Consider the following 19,331-nt stretch of genomic DNA (forward strand, 5'->3'; position numbering starts at 1 on the left):
CCTGGAACCACTGTCTCCTTGTGGGCTAAAGAATCAGTAACAATGTGGTGCCCATAAGCCATCATTACATATCTTTTAGTAGGCGGACTCTAAGACTGCTGTGATAATTAAAAACCATTTTTTAATTTAATTAAAAAAATTTTTTTTGCGAATAAATTTTTACAAATTTTTTACAAATCTACAAATAAATTTTTTATTTTATTTTTGAGAGACAGAAACAGAGCACACGTGGTGGGGGGGGTGGGCAGAGAGAGAATGAGACACAGAATCTGAAGCAGGCTCCAGGCTCTGAGCTGTCAGCACAGAGCCTAATGAGGGACTTGAACTCACAAACTGTGAGATCATGACCTGAGCTGAAGTCAGTTGCTTAACCGACTGAACCACCCAGGTGCCCCCCATTTTTTAATTTTAAAATTTACATTCTAGGTGAATGACCCTGAAAATAAAAATGGGCCTATCACACTGATCGACACAGACACTATCTTAGACACAGCGGTGAGGTATTCAGTTTGACAAATTCTTTCTTTCTGGTAAGAAAGGATCATCTACATTCATTTTATTAATGTCATCAATATGGGGAAAACATATTATGTAACTTGACCTAATTAAAAAAAGAACTTAAACATTCATTTAATATTACTATAAAAACTTCCCTAAAATAAGTAAGCTCTATTAATAATGAATTAACAAAAAATAGATTTCTCTGGAAAAAGTTAAGTAATATTCAAGATATTTTACTGTTTTGCAAATCCAAATACATGTAATTCTAAGAGGACGCTAGGTAACTAGTTTTTGTATCACTGGGACCAGGAAATTATCTAATAGAAAAGTCCTGGACTCTGGGACACTGGATTGCTTTTGGCCTTTCAGTGCTGCCAAGTTCCCCATTCCCTGCATAAACCAAAGGCAAAAACCTCCTTGGTACACCAGTGAGGAAGATATCGAAACAGGCTTGCAATAACGTGTTTTAGCAGGGCTGCCACAGGAGAGAGAGGAAGATGCAAAAAGTTCAGGCTGTAAAGGGATTAATTGGCTTTTACTGGTTTACTGGTTTTTATATTTTGATTTTGGAAGTTACCAAATGGGCTACCATTGTGTATGTGTGGTATGTAATGTCTAAGGTGAATCCCAGTGAGCTCCACCCTCTTGGTGTTTATGCTCTATGGAGTTCTCTCTCCTGGAGTATGGGCCACACCATATTCCTAATGAGCAGAACACTGCAAAAGTTATGGGATGTCACTTCCAAGATTAGGTTGTAAGAGACTCTGATTTCTGCCCTTCTAGCTTGTTCCCTCTCTTGCCTTCTAGCTTCCTTGCTCTGGTGAAGCTAACTGCTTTGAATTGCTCTATGGAAAGGACCCATGAGAGGCTGCTGGCCACAGCCAGCAAGCAACTGAGATCCTCAGTCCAACAGGCCACGAAGAACTGAATCCTACCATCAACCACCTGAGTGAGCTTGGAAGCGGATCCACCTTCATTTGAACTTTAAGATGACTTCACCCCCAGGCAACACCTTGATTGCCGTCTCATGAGCTGGAGAACCCAGCTAAGTAAGCGGCACACAGATGCCTGACCCACAGAAACTCTGAGACAGTAGAGGTTGGTGTTTAAGTGACGAAGTTTTCAGGTGATTGGTTACTGAGAAATAGGTAACTAACACAGCATACAGAACTCCAAAGCGGGGATCAGCAAACTTTTTTTGTAAAGAGCTAGATAGTAAATATTTTCAGGTTTGTGGACCTTATGGTCTTTTGCAGCTACTCAACTTTGCTGTTGTAGCATGAAAGTGGCCATAGACAATATGTAAATGAATGAGCATGGCTTGTCCCAATAAAGCTTTATTTATAAAAACAGGTGGTGATTTGGCCCACTGGCTGTAGTTTGCCAACCCCTGCTCTAAAGTACAGGTTCTGTGGAAATGTTATTTTTGAGTTAAAAGGCAGAGATGATCTCCATTTTACCACTGTATAAAAATTATTTTAACGATTAAAAAAAGAAAGCTCAACCTATCACAAGACAACAAACACAAATAGTTGAAAATGGAAACAGTTGTCCAATAAGTTTCTGAGTTTGGTAAGTACCTAAGAAGTACAAATATCTTTTATGATAAATGGGTCCCTCTCTATTTACATCTGATACAGAAAAGTTTCAGTCCAAACTGGAGGTAAATTTGAACCACAAGAACACTTACTAAATTAGCTGTTTATCACAACTATGATCGCAACAGCTCCTTAATTATGCACTGGCTTTCCCTTCATATATCATGCTTTTCTGACAGTAAGAGCGGATGATTACCTTTGTTTTTGGACAGTGGTGATGGCGGCTGCTCTGTAAACACTTCTAGGGGTGGGGAATCATGGTGGTCGAAGTCTTTGTCCATGGCTTCTATGAGACTGGTGATGTCTGAGTCCTCTGAGCTGTGCCTTGTGCTGCTGGCACGTTCTGGGTGGGAAGGGTGCGAGAGGGGGGCGGGTGACAGCCTTTCCAGCTGCGGTTCCTGGTGCTGAGGCACTGGTGGTGGCGGTGGAGGTGGAGAGTGCCGCTCCAGTGGGCTGTGGGCATGGTGCTGACTGCTGTGCTGGCTCTGTTTTGCCCCTTTGGACTTTCTGCCTGCTGTGTGACCCTGGGCCACTGCATTTGAATCTAAGACAAGGGGGCTTGCTTTACTAGCAGATTGTGCAGAAGTCCTGCTAGAAGTGCTTGAGCTGTTTTTGGCTCTGACGTTTTCCACGTCAGCTGAGTTTCTATTGCTGTGACTGCTGTGTGGGTGGACTGGTGGGCCACACTGCTTGTGACTCCCTGCACTGGGCCGGGATGACGAGCCGCCTGCTCCACAGAACCCCCTACTGTGACCGGGGTCACAGCTGAGTGTGTTCAAGCTGAAAAAAGGACCAACTGTAGATCAGTAAATAGCAACCTACAAAATCTAAGATTAAAAAATTTTTATTTCATCAGTACAGCCGCAAGAGAAAAATACAAGCTACTCTAAGGAAAAAACCCCAGCAAGACATAGGGATACTTTCCACAATTTTATACGGTCTATTCTCTGAAAATTTAGGAACCAAGTCAGTGATCTTATTACGAATATTTTAACCCTCACCAACATAACAAAAACGTGGGATTTGCTGTTGAGTTCTTAGTAGAGAAGACAGCTATATACACAGGAGATTATTAAGTAATTAGAATTAAAATTTTTTCTCCCTTGAGCAAAGATGAAAAGAAAAACTTATTTTTTCTTTGAATTACATCAGTCAAATCTATGTATACTAGAAAATTTATTTCCAGCATGTGAACATACTTTCCTTCAGACGAAATACCAACGATTCTCCTGAGATCAAATGGTCTTCCCACATCAAAGGGGGGGTTCGAGGCCTCAAAGGATAGTCGCCTTCGAAATGGCTCCCAAATTCCTTGAGCTTCTAAATAGGCTGTTCCAATTACCAAGAGAAACAGAGCACTGTAGGGGTACAGAAGGCGGAGCAGCGGGATTCATTTGTTAGTGCAAGAGTAACAAAATTTAATATTAAAGGCAGAGTTTCTTGGTAAAGTACACAAGGATATAAAAAACAGAGATGCTGGTGACAGTTTTCATTGGACTGGACAAAAACAAAGCACTATGGATAAAAGTCTACACACTTGTTTTTACAGAATGCCAACTTACATGGAGACTTCTATAAAGAAAATAATTATTTGTATCAGAACAGACACTTGGAGGACACTTTTCCTTTTACCAAGAAGGTAAGCTATCTTGCAGTTTTAACTCTCTACCAACTCTTTTCCCTTAAAGGATGTGTGGGGTAACCATGTAAATTTAGAGGCAAGTGTATCTGACCCTCCAAACACATAAACAGACTAAAAAAAAAAGATAAGGTTGCTGAGGATTTAAAAAGTATTTCTCATGTTTCATGTTGCTTGGGTCTGTTTCAAAAAAAATATTCTATCATGTTGATTAAGTTACATATGCTGAAATGAAGTAACTGTACCTGGTAAATTATAAATGGTTTTTTCCCCTTTAAGAAATTAACATGTACTTAATTTGTGTAACAAATTTTAAGGGAAGAAGATATGTCTTTACTGCATATGCCACCCAAGCAGGGTTAGTTCTGACTGCTCCCACTAGTATGCGCAGGTTTGACTGAGGCAGAAAGATCTGTTCTGTTCACTGACAGATTCCCAGCACTCAGAAGAGTGACTGGCACACAGTGAGCATGTGATGAACAGTGTCAAGTGACGCCTGAATACCAACCTCAAAAACAGACACAAGTACCTCATTATTCCTGAGATGATGATGTACAGAGCCAGCTCCCAGTTGGGTCTGGGTAGGGCTTCTGCACAGGTTGCTAACATATGGTATGGAAGGGATGCGTTCAATACAAATACAAATTCAGAGCCACTGGTTGTTATAAACTTCAGTTCACGAATAACTCTAGAAGCTGTGAAATCAGGAGTAAACCTAAAACAGAATGGTAGCAGTCAGACTAAGTTTTAAAAATATACCATAGCAGTTTACATATAACACCAGTCTCACACACCTTTGAAGCCTAACAGAGAATTTGAGAGTTTGATAGTTCTGTGCCACTTCCTCATTTTAAGATGGAGAAAGCATTATTCCATGAGGTTAATAACAAATACAGCTATATTCTGTGGATAACTGAAGAAATTACATGAAAAAGAATAACGCAGCTTTGCGTAATTATTAATTCAGGAAGTGTTCTCTGAGCTTCTCTCCCTCCCCCTTCTTTTCTCCTTTATCTGAATCTACCCTCTTCTCCCAGGATATAGTTCCAATAACACCTTTGAAAAAAAAAAAACCACCCAAAAAACCCAAAACCATCCTAGCCCTTGTCCTATCTCCCGCAGTACTTCTTTCTGCCCCAATTATTTCATTTTTTACTTTTTGTTAACTGTATGCTCCCCAACCAGATGATCTATACCTTGAGGAAAGGTGTCTTATTCTTCACTGTACCTTTAGGTACCAAGCATTATACCTTACCTGAGTAATATCACTATGTACTGAGTCAACGTCCATCGAACACCATGAAATTATCACTCAATTAAGGGGACAGAGGTCACATTTTATTACATAAACTCTATAATCTAACAAGTTGTCAATTAATATTAAAATAGGCTGCAGCTATTACTAATACAGGCAAAAAAAATTATCTTCTGACCAAAATATTACACACTCCTACATTGCACACACAGAAAAGTGCACGTATGTGATACAAGGGACTGGTCTGTTGCTGAGACTGAATTTATAGTCAATTTCCTACCGACATGTTACACTTTAACACAACCCTGAACATAATTTTGAAACCAGTTTCTAAGATTATCTGATCCACTTCTGATACAGAGGAAGTTTCACAATTTTGAAAACAATGAAGAAATAACCAACGATTAAGTGGAAAAAAGAAATCAAATAAACTACATTTGTGGATAAAATACCTTTTGTTGTATGAAAACGTATCTTTGCACGGAGTTTAAGCAACTGTATTATTTGAGGTTGATGAGAAGCTAGTGATTCGTTACACCTCAGAAGAAAATACTTACAATATGATTATGTCTTTAGAGGCGTTGGCGCTTAGTGCAAACTCTTGACAATTAACAACTTTAAAGCCATATCCCTCACATGAGTACCCACTGACTTCAATGGTTTCTATGTGAATCTGAAGTTGTCCTGTATTCTCTACTTTAAATGTTCTTTTCAATGTGAAATTTGGTTCTCTTAGTTTTAAATCTAAAGGAAAAAAAAATCAAGAGTGAATATAAATCTTGCATGCTCTCCAGATTCAATGAATATATGCCAGACATTATGAACTACCTCCTCATGCCAAAGAGATCAGCTGGTACCCAGCTTTCATCAGAAGTACTCCACTTTACTGTGTCATTTTAGACACCAAAGTTTAATTATGCTTTACTTTCCATACTCAGAGTAAACCACCTAAGACATGCAATGAATATGGAGCCTTTAAATCTTTTAGGATCCAAATTAAACAACCCTGAAAGCAAGTCAGAGTATTTCATTAAAAATCTTAAGTATTCATCACTAATATATACAGGTGCATGTATAGAAATACTGTTCTTTTTTGGGGAATTATTTATTGTTGGAAGCAAATACTGAAAGTTGTGCCCTTGGAACTGTTAGGAATACTTACTATCTGTACAGTCTTTCAATAATGCTTCTGTGATTTTAAAGCGTAAGGAACTCCCTGGACCCGGAAGTTTGCCTGCTACTCTCAAGTTCTCAGTTGTTCCTTGTCCTTGGACCATCACAGCATCCACCACAGTCAGGTTATTTCTGTGCAAGAAGAATTACAGAATTTTCTCCCACTAAATTTGAGACTGAAACATTTATCCTCTAAGAATTTAAAAATCTACACAGAGAGAAGGGTTTTTCAGTTTTAAGAGTCACACATGGTACAGTAAGAATATTTTTTCAGGTTTTCAAGTTATAAACATAATCACAGAGGTACATTTCATCCGGTGTGGTGTGATGCGTGCATGTTTTAGACAAAGTGAATACCCTATTTAATAAATTAGACACGTAAACCCAAATTAAAAATCAAGTAAGGACTTCTGTATAAGTACTAAAAACTGACCCACACTTAAATCATAATGCATACCTGATTATGATTAGTGAAGAAACAGTTCTGTTGTGAATTGGAGTAAACTTTACTTTGACAGATTTCTTTTCTCCAGGTTTTAAAATTAGGTTTAAAATTAAATGTCGAGACAGGCCTTCTGTAAATCCTGTTGAACTCTGCAGTGGATGAGCCTTGAATCATTGGGTAAATAAACAGAAGTCATTACTATATTCTCTGGAAAGACTTTTCCTTTACGCCATCCACAGCCCAGTATGAGTTTCTTGAATAGATTAAATATGTGAACAATTTTATTCCTCATGATTTAGATACTGGTCAGTTTGCAAGCAGAAATGGGCAACCAGTGATGACCCTTACTACTGTGCATTAAGTCCCCAAGAGGGCTTTGAACCCCAAGTGACCAAAGTCCTCATATGTGTTAGGCATTTGTTTTTGTATACAGATCTTTTTATTTTTAACTTAAAAATTTTTTGAAATGTAATACACATACATAAAAGGACACAAACTTAAGAAGTGTAGCTCAATGTCTTAGCACAAAGCAAACAGCCGTGCACCCAGCTCCCAGCAGCCTTAAGTCTCGTGGATGCTGTTCTCACTTTCACACTGTTTTCCTGCTCCTTCCCCCTCTGGTGGGTATCAGCCAAAGGGTCTTCAGGTTGCATCAGATTTTATTTGTAAAAATAATTCTAACCCAATATCAATCTATCTTTGAATTTTGAGAGCTCAGCATATAATTACTGTTTCATTAACACTTGATGACTGAAAGATTAAATAGTTTAATAACCAAAATAGGACTTCTTGACAGCTTGTTATTGATAAAACTTATTTTTTTAATGTTTACTTATTTTATTTTTTTAAAATTTCTTTTTAACATTTATTCATTTTTGAGAGACAGAGAGAGAGTGGGGGAGGGGCAGAGAGAGAGGGAGACACAGAATCAGAAGCAGACTCCGGGCTCTGAGCTGTCAGCACAGAGCCCGATGTGGGGCTTGAACTTGGAACAGTGAGATCATGACCTGAGCTGAAGTCGGATGCTTAGCCGACTGAGCCACTCAGGCACTCCTACTGATAAGGTTTAAATATTCGTTTTGTATTTAAAAAAAAACATAAGGATATATTGTTAATAAACCTTACAGGTTTATTTTTGACAGAGAGAGAGAGAGAGAGAGAGAGAGAGAGAGAGAGAGAGAGAGAGAGAGAGAATATGAATAAGCAGGGGAGGAACAGAAAGAGGGAGACAGAGGATCTGAAGCAGGCTCTGTGCTGACAGCAGAGGGCCAGATGCAGGGCTTGAACTCATGAACCGTGAGATCATGACCTGAGCTGAAGTCCAACACTTAACTGAGCCACCCAGGCACTCCTACTGATAAGATTTAGATATTCATTTTGTATTTAAAAAAAATATAAGGATATATTGTTATGATTTTTAAAAAATGTTTGAGAGATGGGGGAAGGGGGTAGGGGCAGAGGGGGAGAGAGAATCCCAAACAGGCTCTGGGCTGTCAGCTCGAAGCCTGACTCAGGGCTTGATCCTACCAACCATGAGATCATAACCTGAACTGATGTCAAGAGTCGGGACACTGAACCAACTGTGCCACCCAGGCACCCCAACTATTCTAATTTTTTTTTCCAACTATTCTAATTCTTAAGTAACATTGTTTAACCATTTTTGGGGGAAGGGTTGGCATCACTTGGATATATTTTTATTTTAGAGAGAGAGAGAGAGAGAGAGAGAGAGAGAGAGAGAGAGAGAGAGCACGTGAGCATGGGAGGAGAGGGGCAGAGGGAGAGAGAGAGAATCCTAAGCAGGCTCCATGCTCAGCACTCACGCTCAATCCCACGACCCTGGGATCATAACCTGAGCCAAAATCAAGACTCAGATGCTCAACCTGAGCCACCCAGGTGCTCTGGCAACACTTGACTATAAACGTCCATGGCTCATCATGGCTCTGCTAACATGTGGAAGGGGAGTGAGGTTTGTACGACTTTCTACTCCACTTGGCATAGTTAGGTTTCAAACATAGATCTACCTACCTGTGTTAGCATGATTCTACAAACATTATTTCTAGTTAATAGACTTACTGACGCCCTTAATTTTTAACTCTTGATTCTGAGGCACAAACTTTTTTCTGAATCTAACATTCTTCTCTGTCAACATCTACCGGGACAATGAAATATCCTGACTGCTCCAAAATGGTTGGTAAATAAGTTCTTTGTTAGGTAAACTATTCTGAGTAATTGATGGACACATTATATACTATGCATATCTTACCAATAAACACTAGCTAATTTAAACTCTGATGATTTGGCAAACATTTGAGGATGTTGTGATGCCTCAGGGATATCATTAAGGCCTCAATAATTCTCAGTAATTTTGCAGTAGTGGCTCTCTAAAGAGTGACCCATGGGACCCCTGGGGATCTCAGAATCTTTTCAGTGTATCCATGGTGTCAAAACTATTTTCATAACACTGGCAGATGCTATTTGCCTTTTCCACTGTGTCGACATTTGCACCAATGGTCAGCAAAATCAATGGTGGGTAAAACTGCTGATGCTTCAGCTTAAAGTAAAGGCAGTGGTATCTAACTTCCTTAGTAGCTACTGTCTTCTTCACTGCCATGTACCTGTAGTTAAAAAAAAGTTATTACTAATAAAGCAGTAATGATACTAATCTTAATAAATCTCAGTCTTTGGGCACATGCATTTTTACCATTGTGTGATAAAATGGGAAGTATGCATATAGCACTCCTGCTGCCTGCTGAAGTACCATGTTGTCTTGAGAAGCTATCATTTGAGATACAAATAGAATTAGCTGCTTTTCTCCTGGAAAACCATTTACAGTTGGAAGAATGATTGACAGTTAATCTGTGGTTATTCAGACTTTGATATTTGGTGACAAATTCACAAAAATGAAGTGCATCTATCCAATCAAGGAACAACAACTGACGTATTTGCTGCCAATGATAAAATTCGAGTGAGAAAATTTAGAATTATGGGAAACTTGAATCCACCCCCTGTGAACTTCACAGCCTCCCAATAGTTAAAGAATTCCCTGATGAGACTGGTAGTTGTATTAATGAATATTATTTTTTTTGAATTTTATAGAGTGAATCATGTCAACATTTGGAAGCTCTGCATATCTAGATGAACCAATATTTTCTGAATGACTGATGCATAGAGTTAGAATTAATTAAAAAGGCAATTAAGATACTCCTTTTTTTAATTTTAGAGAGAGAGAGAGTGAGCGCGAGAGCATACACATACAAGGTGGGTGCAGGGGCAGAGGGAGAGAGACTGAGAATCTGAAGCAGGCTTCATGCTCAGCACAGAGCTGGATGCAGGGCTTGATACCATGACCCTGGGATCATAACCTGAGCAGAAATCAAGAGTCAGATGTTCAACTGCTTGAGTTACCCAGGCACCCCAATCTTTGGCCTTTTGTATAAAAAAAATCTCTCAGTTTTAATTTTTATTATGCTAAATATGGATAGATATAACCCACATAAACAAAAAAATCTCTTTGGAGTCCCGAATAATTTTTAAGACTATAAAGGAGACCCAATACTTTGAGAACCACAGTTTTATCAGCACTATAGAGAACTGTGATAGAATTTATCGTAAGTTCACCCTAAGACCTAGAACTTCACATTTATAATAAATTTCTGAAGTCTAGAGTATTCTCATTCGTCTTCCTACTTCTCACAGTGCCTACACTTCAGTGTTTTATATCTTGCAAATAACACAAAAGAACTTGTATTCAATAAGAAAAAAAGGTAAAAATTAGCTCATTTACTTCTTATGTGTATTTCCATCCTTATCAAAGCAGAATGAAAGGAATTTCTGGTTACTGAGATTTCTAATTATTTGGAATGTAGATAACCTTGAGCTTATTAGGTTGTCACTCTACGTATGGAAAAAACAGATTACAAAAAGATTCCAAGAGAAGGGCATGAGACTAGAATATATGATTGCCTAAATTTCAGTCTAGTGTTCTATTATTTGGCAGAAGAAAGACATATTGAGAATTACTTTCCTATACAAAATTGACTTAAAGACTATATAAAAACTATTCTACAAAGGTTTAGCTAACATATGCTTTAGAGAATAAAACACAAAACTATGGGAAAGCACACACATATTTCAAGAACTATAAAATATCTGGTTTAACGGGCTAATTAGTGATTCCTAATCAGCAATGACCATGTGGCATGAGTATGGGCAAGGGCTCTGGGATCTGAGAGAACTAGACTTGAATTTGGCCCTGCCAGTTATCACGGATATGAACTTGAGTAAGTTGCTTTCTTTCCCTGAGACTTCTTTTTCCTGCCAAGTGAACAAGGGAAATACCTCCTGGGTTACTAGTAATTGCTCAGTTGGCTACTATAATGACTATGTGAAATTATAAGTGTGAATGTCTCTGGCAAATGCTCACACATACTAGATGCTCATGAAAAACTGGGAAAGGTTCTTTAACATAGCCCCCAAATACTAAAAACACTTTGCACTGCTTTTCTTTCCTGGCCTACTGAGCCACAGATTGTCTTATCCAGTCAACACTCACCATGGTATTCCTACATATCAAGGAACCAACTGCAGGGCTTCCCAAGTGAGTTTGTTTAATCTGTTCAACAACCATGGGTTTGGCATTCATTGAGCTTACAATTTTATTAGGAAGTATCCAAATTAAAATTTTAAATGACTGAGCTGATTATTTTGAGGCTTAATAAAAATAAATTATGTTAGTTTATACCGCATTTATATATCCTCAGGGTTTCTGGTTGTCATTATTATAAAACTTCATGAGCTTATAATGCCTGCAAACAGGAACCTTCTATCCTGTGTGCTTCATGTTCTAAATCCCATCCATTCCTCCTGGTTTTTTGCCTCTAAAATGATTACTGGACTGCTTTGACTTCTTTAGTAACCTGCCCTTCAGTCAAATTTCAGGGTAGTCAGTAGTTTTCTTCCAAATTTGCTCTGATCATATCATAGTTATTTCTTTGGAATTAGTATGAAGTTTACATACTTACAGTGTTTCTGAAGACTTGGAATTCTAGTGTTCTTAAATCTATCTTTGCAACCTTACTCAAGTTAAACCTAAAATAAAAAATGTACATATATTTCTTCATAAACAGCATCATAATTAATTAGGGGGTAAAGAGTAATTATTAAGTTTGTATTTTATTTGCAAATTACCTTCTGGCTGATTTTGAGGTCAGTATTACCACATTAATGGCTTTCCAAAAATTAAAGGCCACAACTTATTGTTAATATTTTGCTCATTTTTTAAAAACTAAAACATTTGAAAGGTTCCACTTGCTTTCTCTTTATAATTTTTTAGAAAGGAGTTCAACATTACTTTTTCTTGTCTTAAGCTGAAAACTTTTCTAGATACTTAAATACTTAGATATAGCTATATCTCTCCCCAGTACTTCCTCTCAATTTTAATTACAGATCTAGAATTTCTCTAAGCCAATTCTATTACTGTATAAGCTGCAATAAAGTTTTAAATGTATAAAATAATAATCGATGCTAATATGGAACATTTTGATTATTTAAAGCAATGCTTACCTTGATATTAACTTATCTACAAAGACTGAAGGATTGGAATATAAAGCTAGAGGAATAAATTGTATATAGACAGGAACATCTGCAGGATTTTCTAAAGTAATCTCTTCTTCCTTAAACAAAGTAACAAAACAGTAAATGAGAGGTTTCCACAGTTAAAAGTTAAGGGTAGATACTTTATAACCCTATTATATATTTCCCAAAACCAAGGTCATTCTGAATACTTACTGAGGAGCAGTTTGTATTAGTAAGTGGAAATTTCAAGTGCCGGGGGGAGCTAATTATAGAAGGCCAAGAGAGCTCAGCAGTGATTTTTGACAGTATATTTTTTTGAAGGTCTGTATTTACTTCAAATAAAGCGCTCAATCTAGAAAAAAATAATTTGTAAGTCACTATATCATTAAAATTTTTTTCTCAAATGTTTATTTTTGAAAGAGAGAGACAGAGCATGAGTTAGGGAGTGGCAGAGCGAGAGGCAGAGAGAGAGGGAGACACAGAATTCAAAGCAGGTTCCAGGTTTGACAGGTTCCAGCTGTCAGCACAGAGCCTGACGCGGGGCTTGAATTCACAGTGAGATCATGACCTGAGCTGAAGTCAGACGCTTAACCGACTAAGCTACCCAGGCACCCCTGTAAATCACTATATCAAAATAAAATATTTGAATTTTCTGAATACGATCTATTATTATATTCTTAAACACAGTTTTATTTGCTCTGACATTTTACTACACTTTTAATAGACACGTATGAAGATGTCTCTGTTTTGGCACAAAGAGCTGCCAAAGTCTCTATCACTGATCACCTGTGTTGTTTTTTGTACCAAATATGTAAAGGACAAGGCAGGTATACACAGATAACATATGGTGTTAAGGGGATCCTAAAGGATCCTGCATACCTAGTGGAAAGATCTAGACACCAACAGCAGGCTGCTGATGAATATTCATCAGGACAACCTATGGGATGGCAGTGCATTGCTTGGCATATGGCTTTCCCTCTTTGGGATTAAAAAATGAAGGAAAATCCTGACATGCAATGAAGATGTTAGTTGAAGTGGTAATACATATGGGACCTTTATACAGATATATGTAAAGTTATCAGCAATATTCAGGATGTCATCTGAGTATTTCCCTACTTATGACTGTTCAAGAACCAGCTGTTTAGAGACCAAGAACACATTTCCTAAGGAAACAACATTACACATGGGGCTAAGGTCCCTGGGCCCAAACACTGAAGCCTACTTTAACCCACAATACCAGTGAATACCAATACTCTATATTGGTAAGAATACAGGCTTTACAAGACTAGAAACAGAAATTCTCTGTAACATACACAGTGACACAGTAGGAGCAGGGAGAATGCCACACTCACTGTGCACCTGGGACGTGATGGTACGGGGTAGATGCAAAGCCCAGCTCTTTAGCAGTGGAGTGTTGGGCACAGGTGGAAGAAGGTAGGGGTTTTGGTGGGTAGGAGGGGAAGACGTTGCTCTATAGCACTCCAACTTATGTATTCATAATATTAAAATTTGGAGACTGTCTATACATTGTAATGTCTGTAATGGAAATGTTGGGGACGAAGAACTATTTTATTGAGTGTTCTCTTGATTGAGTACATCAGAAGTCTTTCTGTACTTATTTTAACCATTTTAAAGTACAAATTTAACTCTCGTCTGCCTTAAGAAATCCTTCCACAGCAGATAGTTCAGATAAACAGAACGTCTTAAATTCAATTGCTAATGGTTTGAAAAATTTAGTACCTATAAATGAGAATATCCTGATAGTGACAAATAGATTCAAATTAGGCAAGTGGAGAATAGCAGTTTTTTTTTTTTTTTAACATTTTAAGTTTATTTATTTTTGAGAGAGAGAGAGAGAGCACGCACACATGCACACACACACGAGTTGGGGAGGGGCAGAGAGAGGGTCACAGACTCTGAAGCAGGCTCTAGGCTCTAAGCAGTCAGCACAGAGCCCAATGCGGAGCTTGAACCCACGAACTCTGAGATCATGACCTGAGCCAAACAAAGTTGGAAGTTTAAACAACTGAGCTACGCAGGCACCCCAAGAAGACCAGTTTTTATCAGCTGCCATAGTGTCATTATTCTAGTCACATTCTCTGCTGAAGCATAAGAAAGATTGTACTTCTACATTCCTGAGTAAGTGTGCATCTACTTTTGAATCCAGGTGTGGTAGTGATTTGTCATTAGCACATTTTCTGCCTGCCAAAGATATATCGTTGAGCCTATGTGAACTGGGCTCTGTGTGCCCCCTAACAGTTCAGCATTTGAAAGGGAGGAGGTAGTTCTTTTCGCAATGAGCAAACGGACACTTGGTCTTCATTGTGGGATTAAACCCAAGACATGTTTTCTCTGCCTCTAACAGAGGTCAGTGGTAGGTAAAAACTTTCTTTCTTATGCAAATGGCTGTATCTAAGGTGAACACTGTATTCATCCTATATAAAGACAACTTCAAATAATTCTTTGATTTTAAGGAACTATCTAGAGCACTGGAGAAACGAACAAAAAGGTAGTGTGTATATTTCTAAGCAATATACAATTAAAATGGCAATTCAAGATGCCTCATTAATAATTTTCTGAAGATAAGGTGTTATTTTCTTAGCCATAGAGAAGTAAAATAACCTAATACAAGAGTAACATCTAGAAAGTAACATCAACAGGTACATTTCGAACTGGTAAAGATAGCTAAAATACTTAAAGCAAAACCACTCACCTATGACCTGAATTTTCCTTTATTCCCATCCATCCTTTGAACAGGCTTTGATGCAAATCCCAGTCAGCATCCCAGGTGTCTTCCTGCATGGCTACACCAGGCTGTACTTTGGGTTCGGCTAAAACAAGGAAACATGTATTATGACACGTTTAGCCCTACATCTATATCCACTTGTCAGTTTTCCTTCAAATGATTTCCAGGGTACCAAAGGATAGAGTGGCGGCCTTTCATCAAAAAATATTTTGGGCAGAATGAAGGGCATGAGAGAGAATAGCAAGATAACTTACATTTGGATAGAAAAGGCAAGCCAACATAGCAATGATCCCCACACTGCAGTCCAGGATCAAAATAAATGTTTGCAATCTACAAAGAGGCACAGGAGAATTGTGAATCCCAAGTCCACAGAAGGTCACAATAACACAATACTAACACATGGGAATCCTCAAACACAACGTTTTCAAACCTTTGACTTTTTTCCTGGCTCTAAGTCTTCCTTATTGCCCCGTAACCGTTTGTAGTAAAATCGCACATCTTCTGACAAAGATCGTATTTGTTGTATCTTCACCTTCTGTGAGAAGGAGTTCATAATATTTAAGCTCTGATGAACTATTTTCCCCTGAAGGAAGAAAACAAACAAACTCATTTTCTTAAGAACACACAATTTAGAGGTGACAGACATATTTTTCAGAAACTGAAGCCCAAAGGATACTTAGAATTTTTATCACTTAATAATCTCTAATTTGTTAATCAGAGCCCTCTCAAATATATCTATATTGCTATTTCTGTGTGTGTGTGTGTGTGTGTGTGTGTGTGCGCGCGCATACACACACACACACACACACACACACAATTTGTTTTTTTCACAGCCTGTTATAGAAAAACTAGCGGGACAAATCTCTGCACTCTTATGAAAATGAATTAAAATAAGAAAGTAAAAAAAAATGTTCACACTTGATGTTAAAAAAACGAGGATGCCAACAGAGACAGCTCTGAATAAAGGAAATGGTCACTGTCAGTTTGTGAAGCAAGGTTTGTTTACCAAGGCCAGGCTGCCCCCAAAGTATCCAAATTCAGGATGAAAGAATTTAATTTTAAAATCAAAAGCCAAACAAGACAAAAACAAAAATCAGATTTCCTTAGGAAAAATTTTTTCTTTTTAAAAGAAAATGTCATTTGTACCAAAGAGAAATGAGATACCTTTTAAAAATACAGGTTATCAAGTATCTTATTAAAATAGCAGGCAGATTAAATGACTAGATAACCAGTGACTGCTCTTATCAACTGTATGCTTCTCCCTATGATAGGGGATCAGATTTTAAGTAAAAAATTGAATGATTTAAATAATCCTCAATAAGAATTATGTTATAATCTTTCTTTTGTTTGAGTACAGAATTTTACCTTATAATTTGATTCCTAGTCATTTGAAGAAGTCTCGAAAATGATCATACCCACTGGGCTAATATTTGGTACTAGAAGACACAGAGGTTAAGAGAGTGTACAGAAAAAAGAGCTGAATGAAGGTAAGGTTCTAAGTAACACTCATCATTTGCAGCCCAGCCAGAGGGAAACAGCAGACAGCTATGAGAGGCCAGGTGTGCTGCTATGATGGGGAGAACACAGGAGCAGGAAGCACAAGGCCTTTGACAGCCCCAGCTTGGCCTCTAACCAGCTGTGTGTTCCTGGCAGTTACCTGGTCTTCATGCACCTGTAATAACCACTTCACTCAAGTCCATGTCTTGTCTTTCAGGGGGGTGGGGGTGGGGGTGGGGTCAAAAGAGGTAACAGATACAAAAGTTTATTTTACAATGGTATTCAAATATTAAGTATTAAACTATGAGTTACTTCAAATGTTTATTTGGAGGTACTGTTTTCATTAGTTGGCACGAATATACTCCACTAGATAAGAGATTTTATAGAACCTGATGACTGTTATGGGCTGAATGTGAACCCCTCTCCCCTCATTCATATGTTGAAATTCTAACCTTCAATGTTCTAGTAATATTAGAGGTGTATTTCGGAGTAGTGTTTCAGAGAGGTGATCGGGTCATAAGGGTGGAGTCCTAATGAATGGGATTAGTGGAGAGACAAAAGAGCATGCCCTTCCTCTCGGCTCTGCTGGCTAATTGAGGTTACAGTGAAGACAGCCATTTGCAAAACCAGGAAGAATGCCCTCCCCAAACACCAGATCTCCCAGCACCCAAAACTGTGAGAAGTAAATGTTTGTTGTTTAAGTCATCACAATATGGTAATTTGTTATAGCAGCCTGACTAATGCAGTAACATCAAGTTAATTTGTGATTCCAAGCAAATATTTGGTCCTGTAAGCCACCTGAAGATATCTAGAAGTTCGACCCAAAGTAGTTCAAAACCAACACCTTGTTTTTATACAGATGCTTTCTCGTTTACTCCATCCATGGGCCTTTCACTGTGTCATCTACTGAATTATTCCCTTCTAGGGTTTATTCTGTGTTTAATATCACTGATTGAAAAGGCAACTGAAGAATGGAACAAGGTCTTTTTGGATAAATAATGAAGTCAAGAGTTCTGTACAGTCAATGCAAAGTGGAATCACAAGACAAAAATTTCATTAAGACCCAACTTAAATGTGTGGGACCTGTTAACTCAAAATTTATATTTTTAAGTTGCTCAACTCTGAATTTAGGTTTATTTAAGATTTTACACTGCACTATTTCTCTTAACCCATCATGTCTCCTTCCACAGGGTAGGGGACACTTCTACATTTGTCCCCATGTACCCTGAACTGACCATATCATCTTTCTGCAAAAAGCAGTGGCTGTCTCTTGATTTCCCTACTTCTTTTCTCCTTGTTCTCTAGGTTCAAACTCTAAGTCATATTTTTGACTCTATCTATCCTACCCATACTTGCCTCAATTAGTAGGACCTTCTCAGGATATTCAAGCACAATTCAAATGTGAAATGTCTCTTGCCTAAGTTCTTGTCTCCATTATTTTGCTCCTTCAGCCACCCATTATCTACTAACTGCCTGCTTTGGGGATAAAAGATCCTTCATCCCTTTCTTTGATGAACTCAGAGTCTTACTGGGGAGACCAACACATAAGGCAATATTTAAAGCACATGTGAGGCCTGTTGCAAGAGAGCTTATTTAAAATCATTTTAAGATCACACATGTAACACCTAGTAATGTCTAGTGGAGTCAAGAAATGGTCAGGGAAGAGATGACAATGGAATTGAATCTTGGAAGACAGTGTAGTTCTTTGAAGGTAGGGGAAGAGGAACGGCATTCAAGACAAACAGCCAAGGCTTAGAGGTATGAAAGGGCTTTATTGCTCTGCCAATGCCCTAAGCTCAAACCTCTTCTTGACACTTCTCATACAGATTCTGTATGAGTGCCTAGGTTGGCCTCAGGCACTCTATTGTCACTTCCTAATTCACCTTATATTTACTTCTGCCAGAAAAAAAAAAAAAAGTTTAAACTCAGCTCTGATGATGTCAAGCTTCTGCTTAAAAACTTTAAATTTTCATGGACTTAAATGTGCTAATTTTTTTTTTTCATGCTATCACTCCAACATGTCATTCCATCTTCTTAAATTTCCCTCCATTCTTTTTTTTTTTTTTTTTTTTAAACGTTTACTTATTTTTGAGACAGAGAGAGACAGAGCATGAACGGGGGAGGGTCAGAGAGAGAGGGAGACACAGAATCTGAAACAGGCTCCAGGCCCTGAGCGGTCAGCACAGAGTCTGATGTGGGGCTTGAACCCACGGATCACGAGATCACGACCCGAGCCGAAGTCGGATGCTTAACCGACTGAGCCACCCAGGCGCCCCAAATTTCCCTCCATTCTTATCAAACTGGGCAACTCACTACTGTGTAAAGCCATCTCAGACTTTACTGCCTCTGTGTCTATACTCAGGTTGACTCCAGGGTCCTGAATGCAAGTTTTTACCTCCCCTATTTTCCCTGCTAAAAGAAATTCTAAGCCAGTTTACATGTACCTTTATCAATTACATATGTATTTCCCTCACAGCATTTCATTTTTATACTTTTTAGGGCACTCTCTACATCCTGCTTTACATTTATGCATCATGGATCCATTTCCCATTCTTGATCGAAAACTTTTTGAGAGAAGGAACTAGTTCTCTTTGTGTCTCCTGTGGAAGCTGGTGCAATGTCTTACCTTAAAATAAGCAATTAATAAAGAATAACTGACTTTACTGTTAGATTATAGGGACACAGAGGTAAAGGCAAAGAAAAAAATTACAAAAAAAATCTATAAATTAAATCTCTTACTGGAAAGGAAGGTGGAAGAACCATATGTTTTGGGAAGCAAGTCAGTGAACCCACTGCGATTACAGCCTTCACAGGAATTGTTAGAATCTGTGGAGTGAAGTAGACCATAAGGAAATAAGTGTTTAAGTCTGAGAGTAATCTTGATCATTACTGCCTAAGTTTTG

The 19,331-nt window shown here is 38.2% G+C and overlaps 1 protein-coding gene across 2 annotated transcripts in view; it reads right to left on the minus strand.

Moving 5' to 3' along the window:
- TMEM131 (transmembrane protein 131) overlaps positions 1-19,331 on the minus strand; it is a 239,272-nt gene that overhangs the window by 32,474 nt on the left and 187,467 nt on the right. For both annotated transcript variants that reach the window (XM_058684342.1, XM_058684343.1), the window contains 13 exons: positions 19,168-19,254; positions 15,362-15,514; positions 15,186-15,261; positions 14,899-15,016; positions 12,399-12,537; positions 12,174-12,283; positions 11,633-11,699; positions 6,624-6,775; positions 6,156-6,298; positions 5,551-5,737; positions 4,268-4,453; positions 3,299-3,457; positions 2,296-2,879 (listed from right to left, as the gene is read on the minus strand). In XM_058684342.1, coding sequence (XP_058540325.1) covers positions 2,296-2,879; positions 3,299-3,457; positions 4,268-4,453; positions 5,551-5,737; positions 6,156-6,298; positions 6,624-6,775; positions 11,633-11,699; positions 12,174-12,283; positions 12,399-12,537; positions 14,899-15,016; positions 15,186-15,261; positions 15,362-15,514; positions 19,168-19,254 — 2,161 coding nt within the window. The remainder of the gene's footprint in view (positions 1-2,295; positions 2,880-3,298; positions 3,458-4,267; positions 4,454-5,550; positions 5,738-6,155; positions 6,299-6,623; positions 6,776-11,632; positions 11,700-12,173; positions 12,284-12,398; positions 12,538-14,898; positions 15,017-15,185; positions 15,262-15,361; positions 15,515-19,167; positions 19,255-19,331) is intronic.

Source organism: Neofelis nebulosa, chromosome 9, assembly GCF_028018385.1.
Source record: "Neofelis nebulosa isolate mNeoNeb1 chromosome 9, mNeoNeb1.pri, whole genome shotgun sequence".
In the NCBI taxonomy this organism is placed as follows: Eukaryota; Metazoa; Chordata; class Mammalia; order Carnivora; family Felidae; genus Neofelis; species Neofelis nebulosa.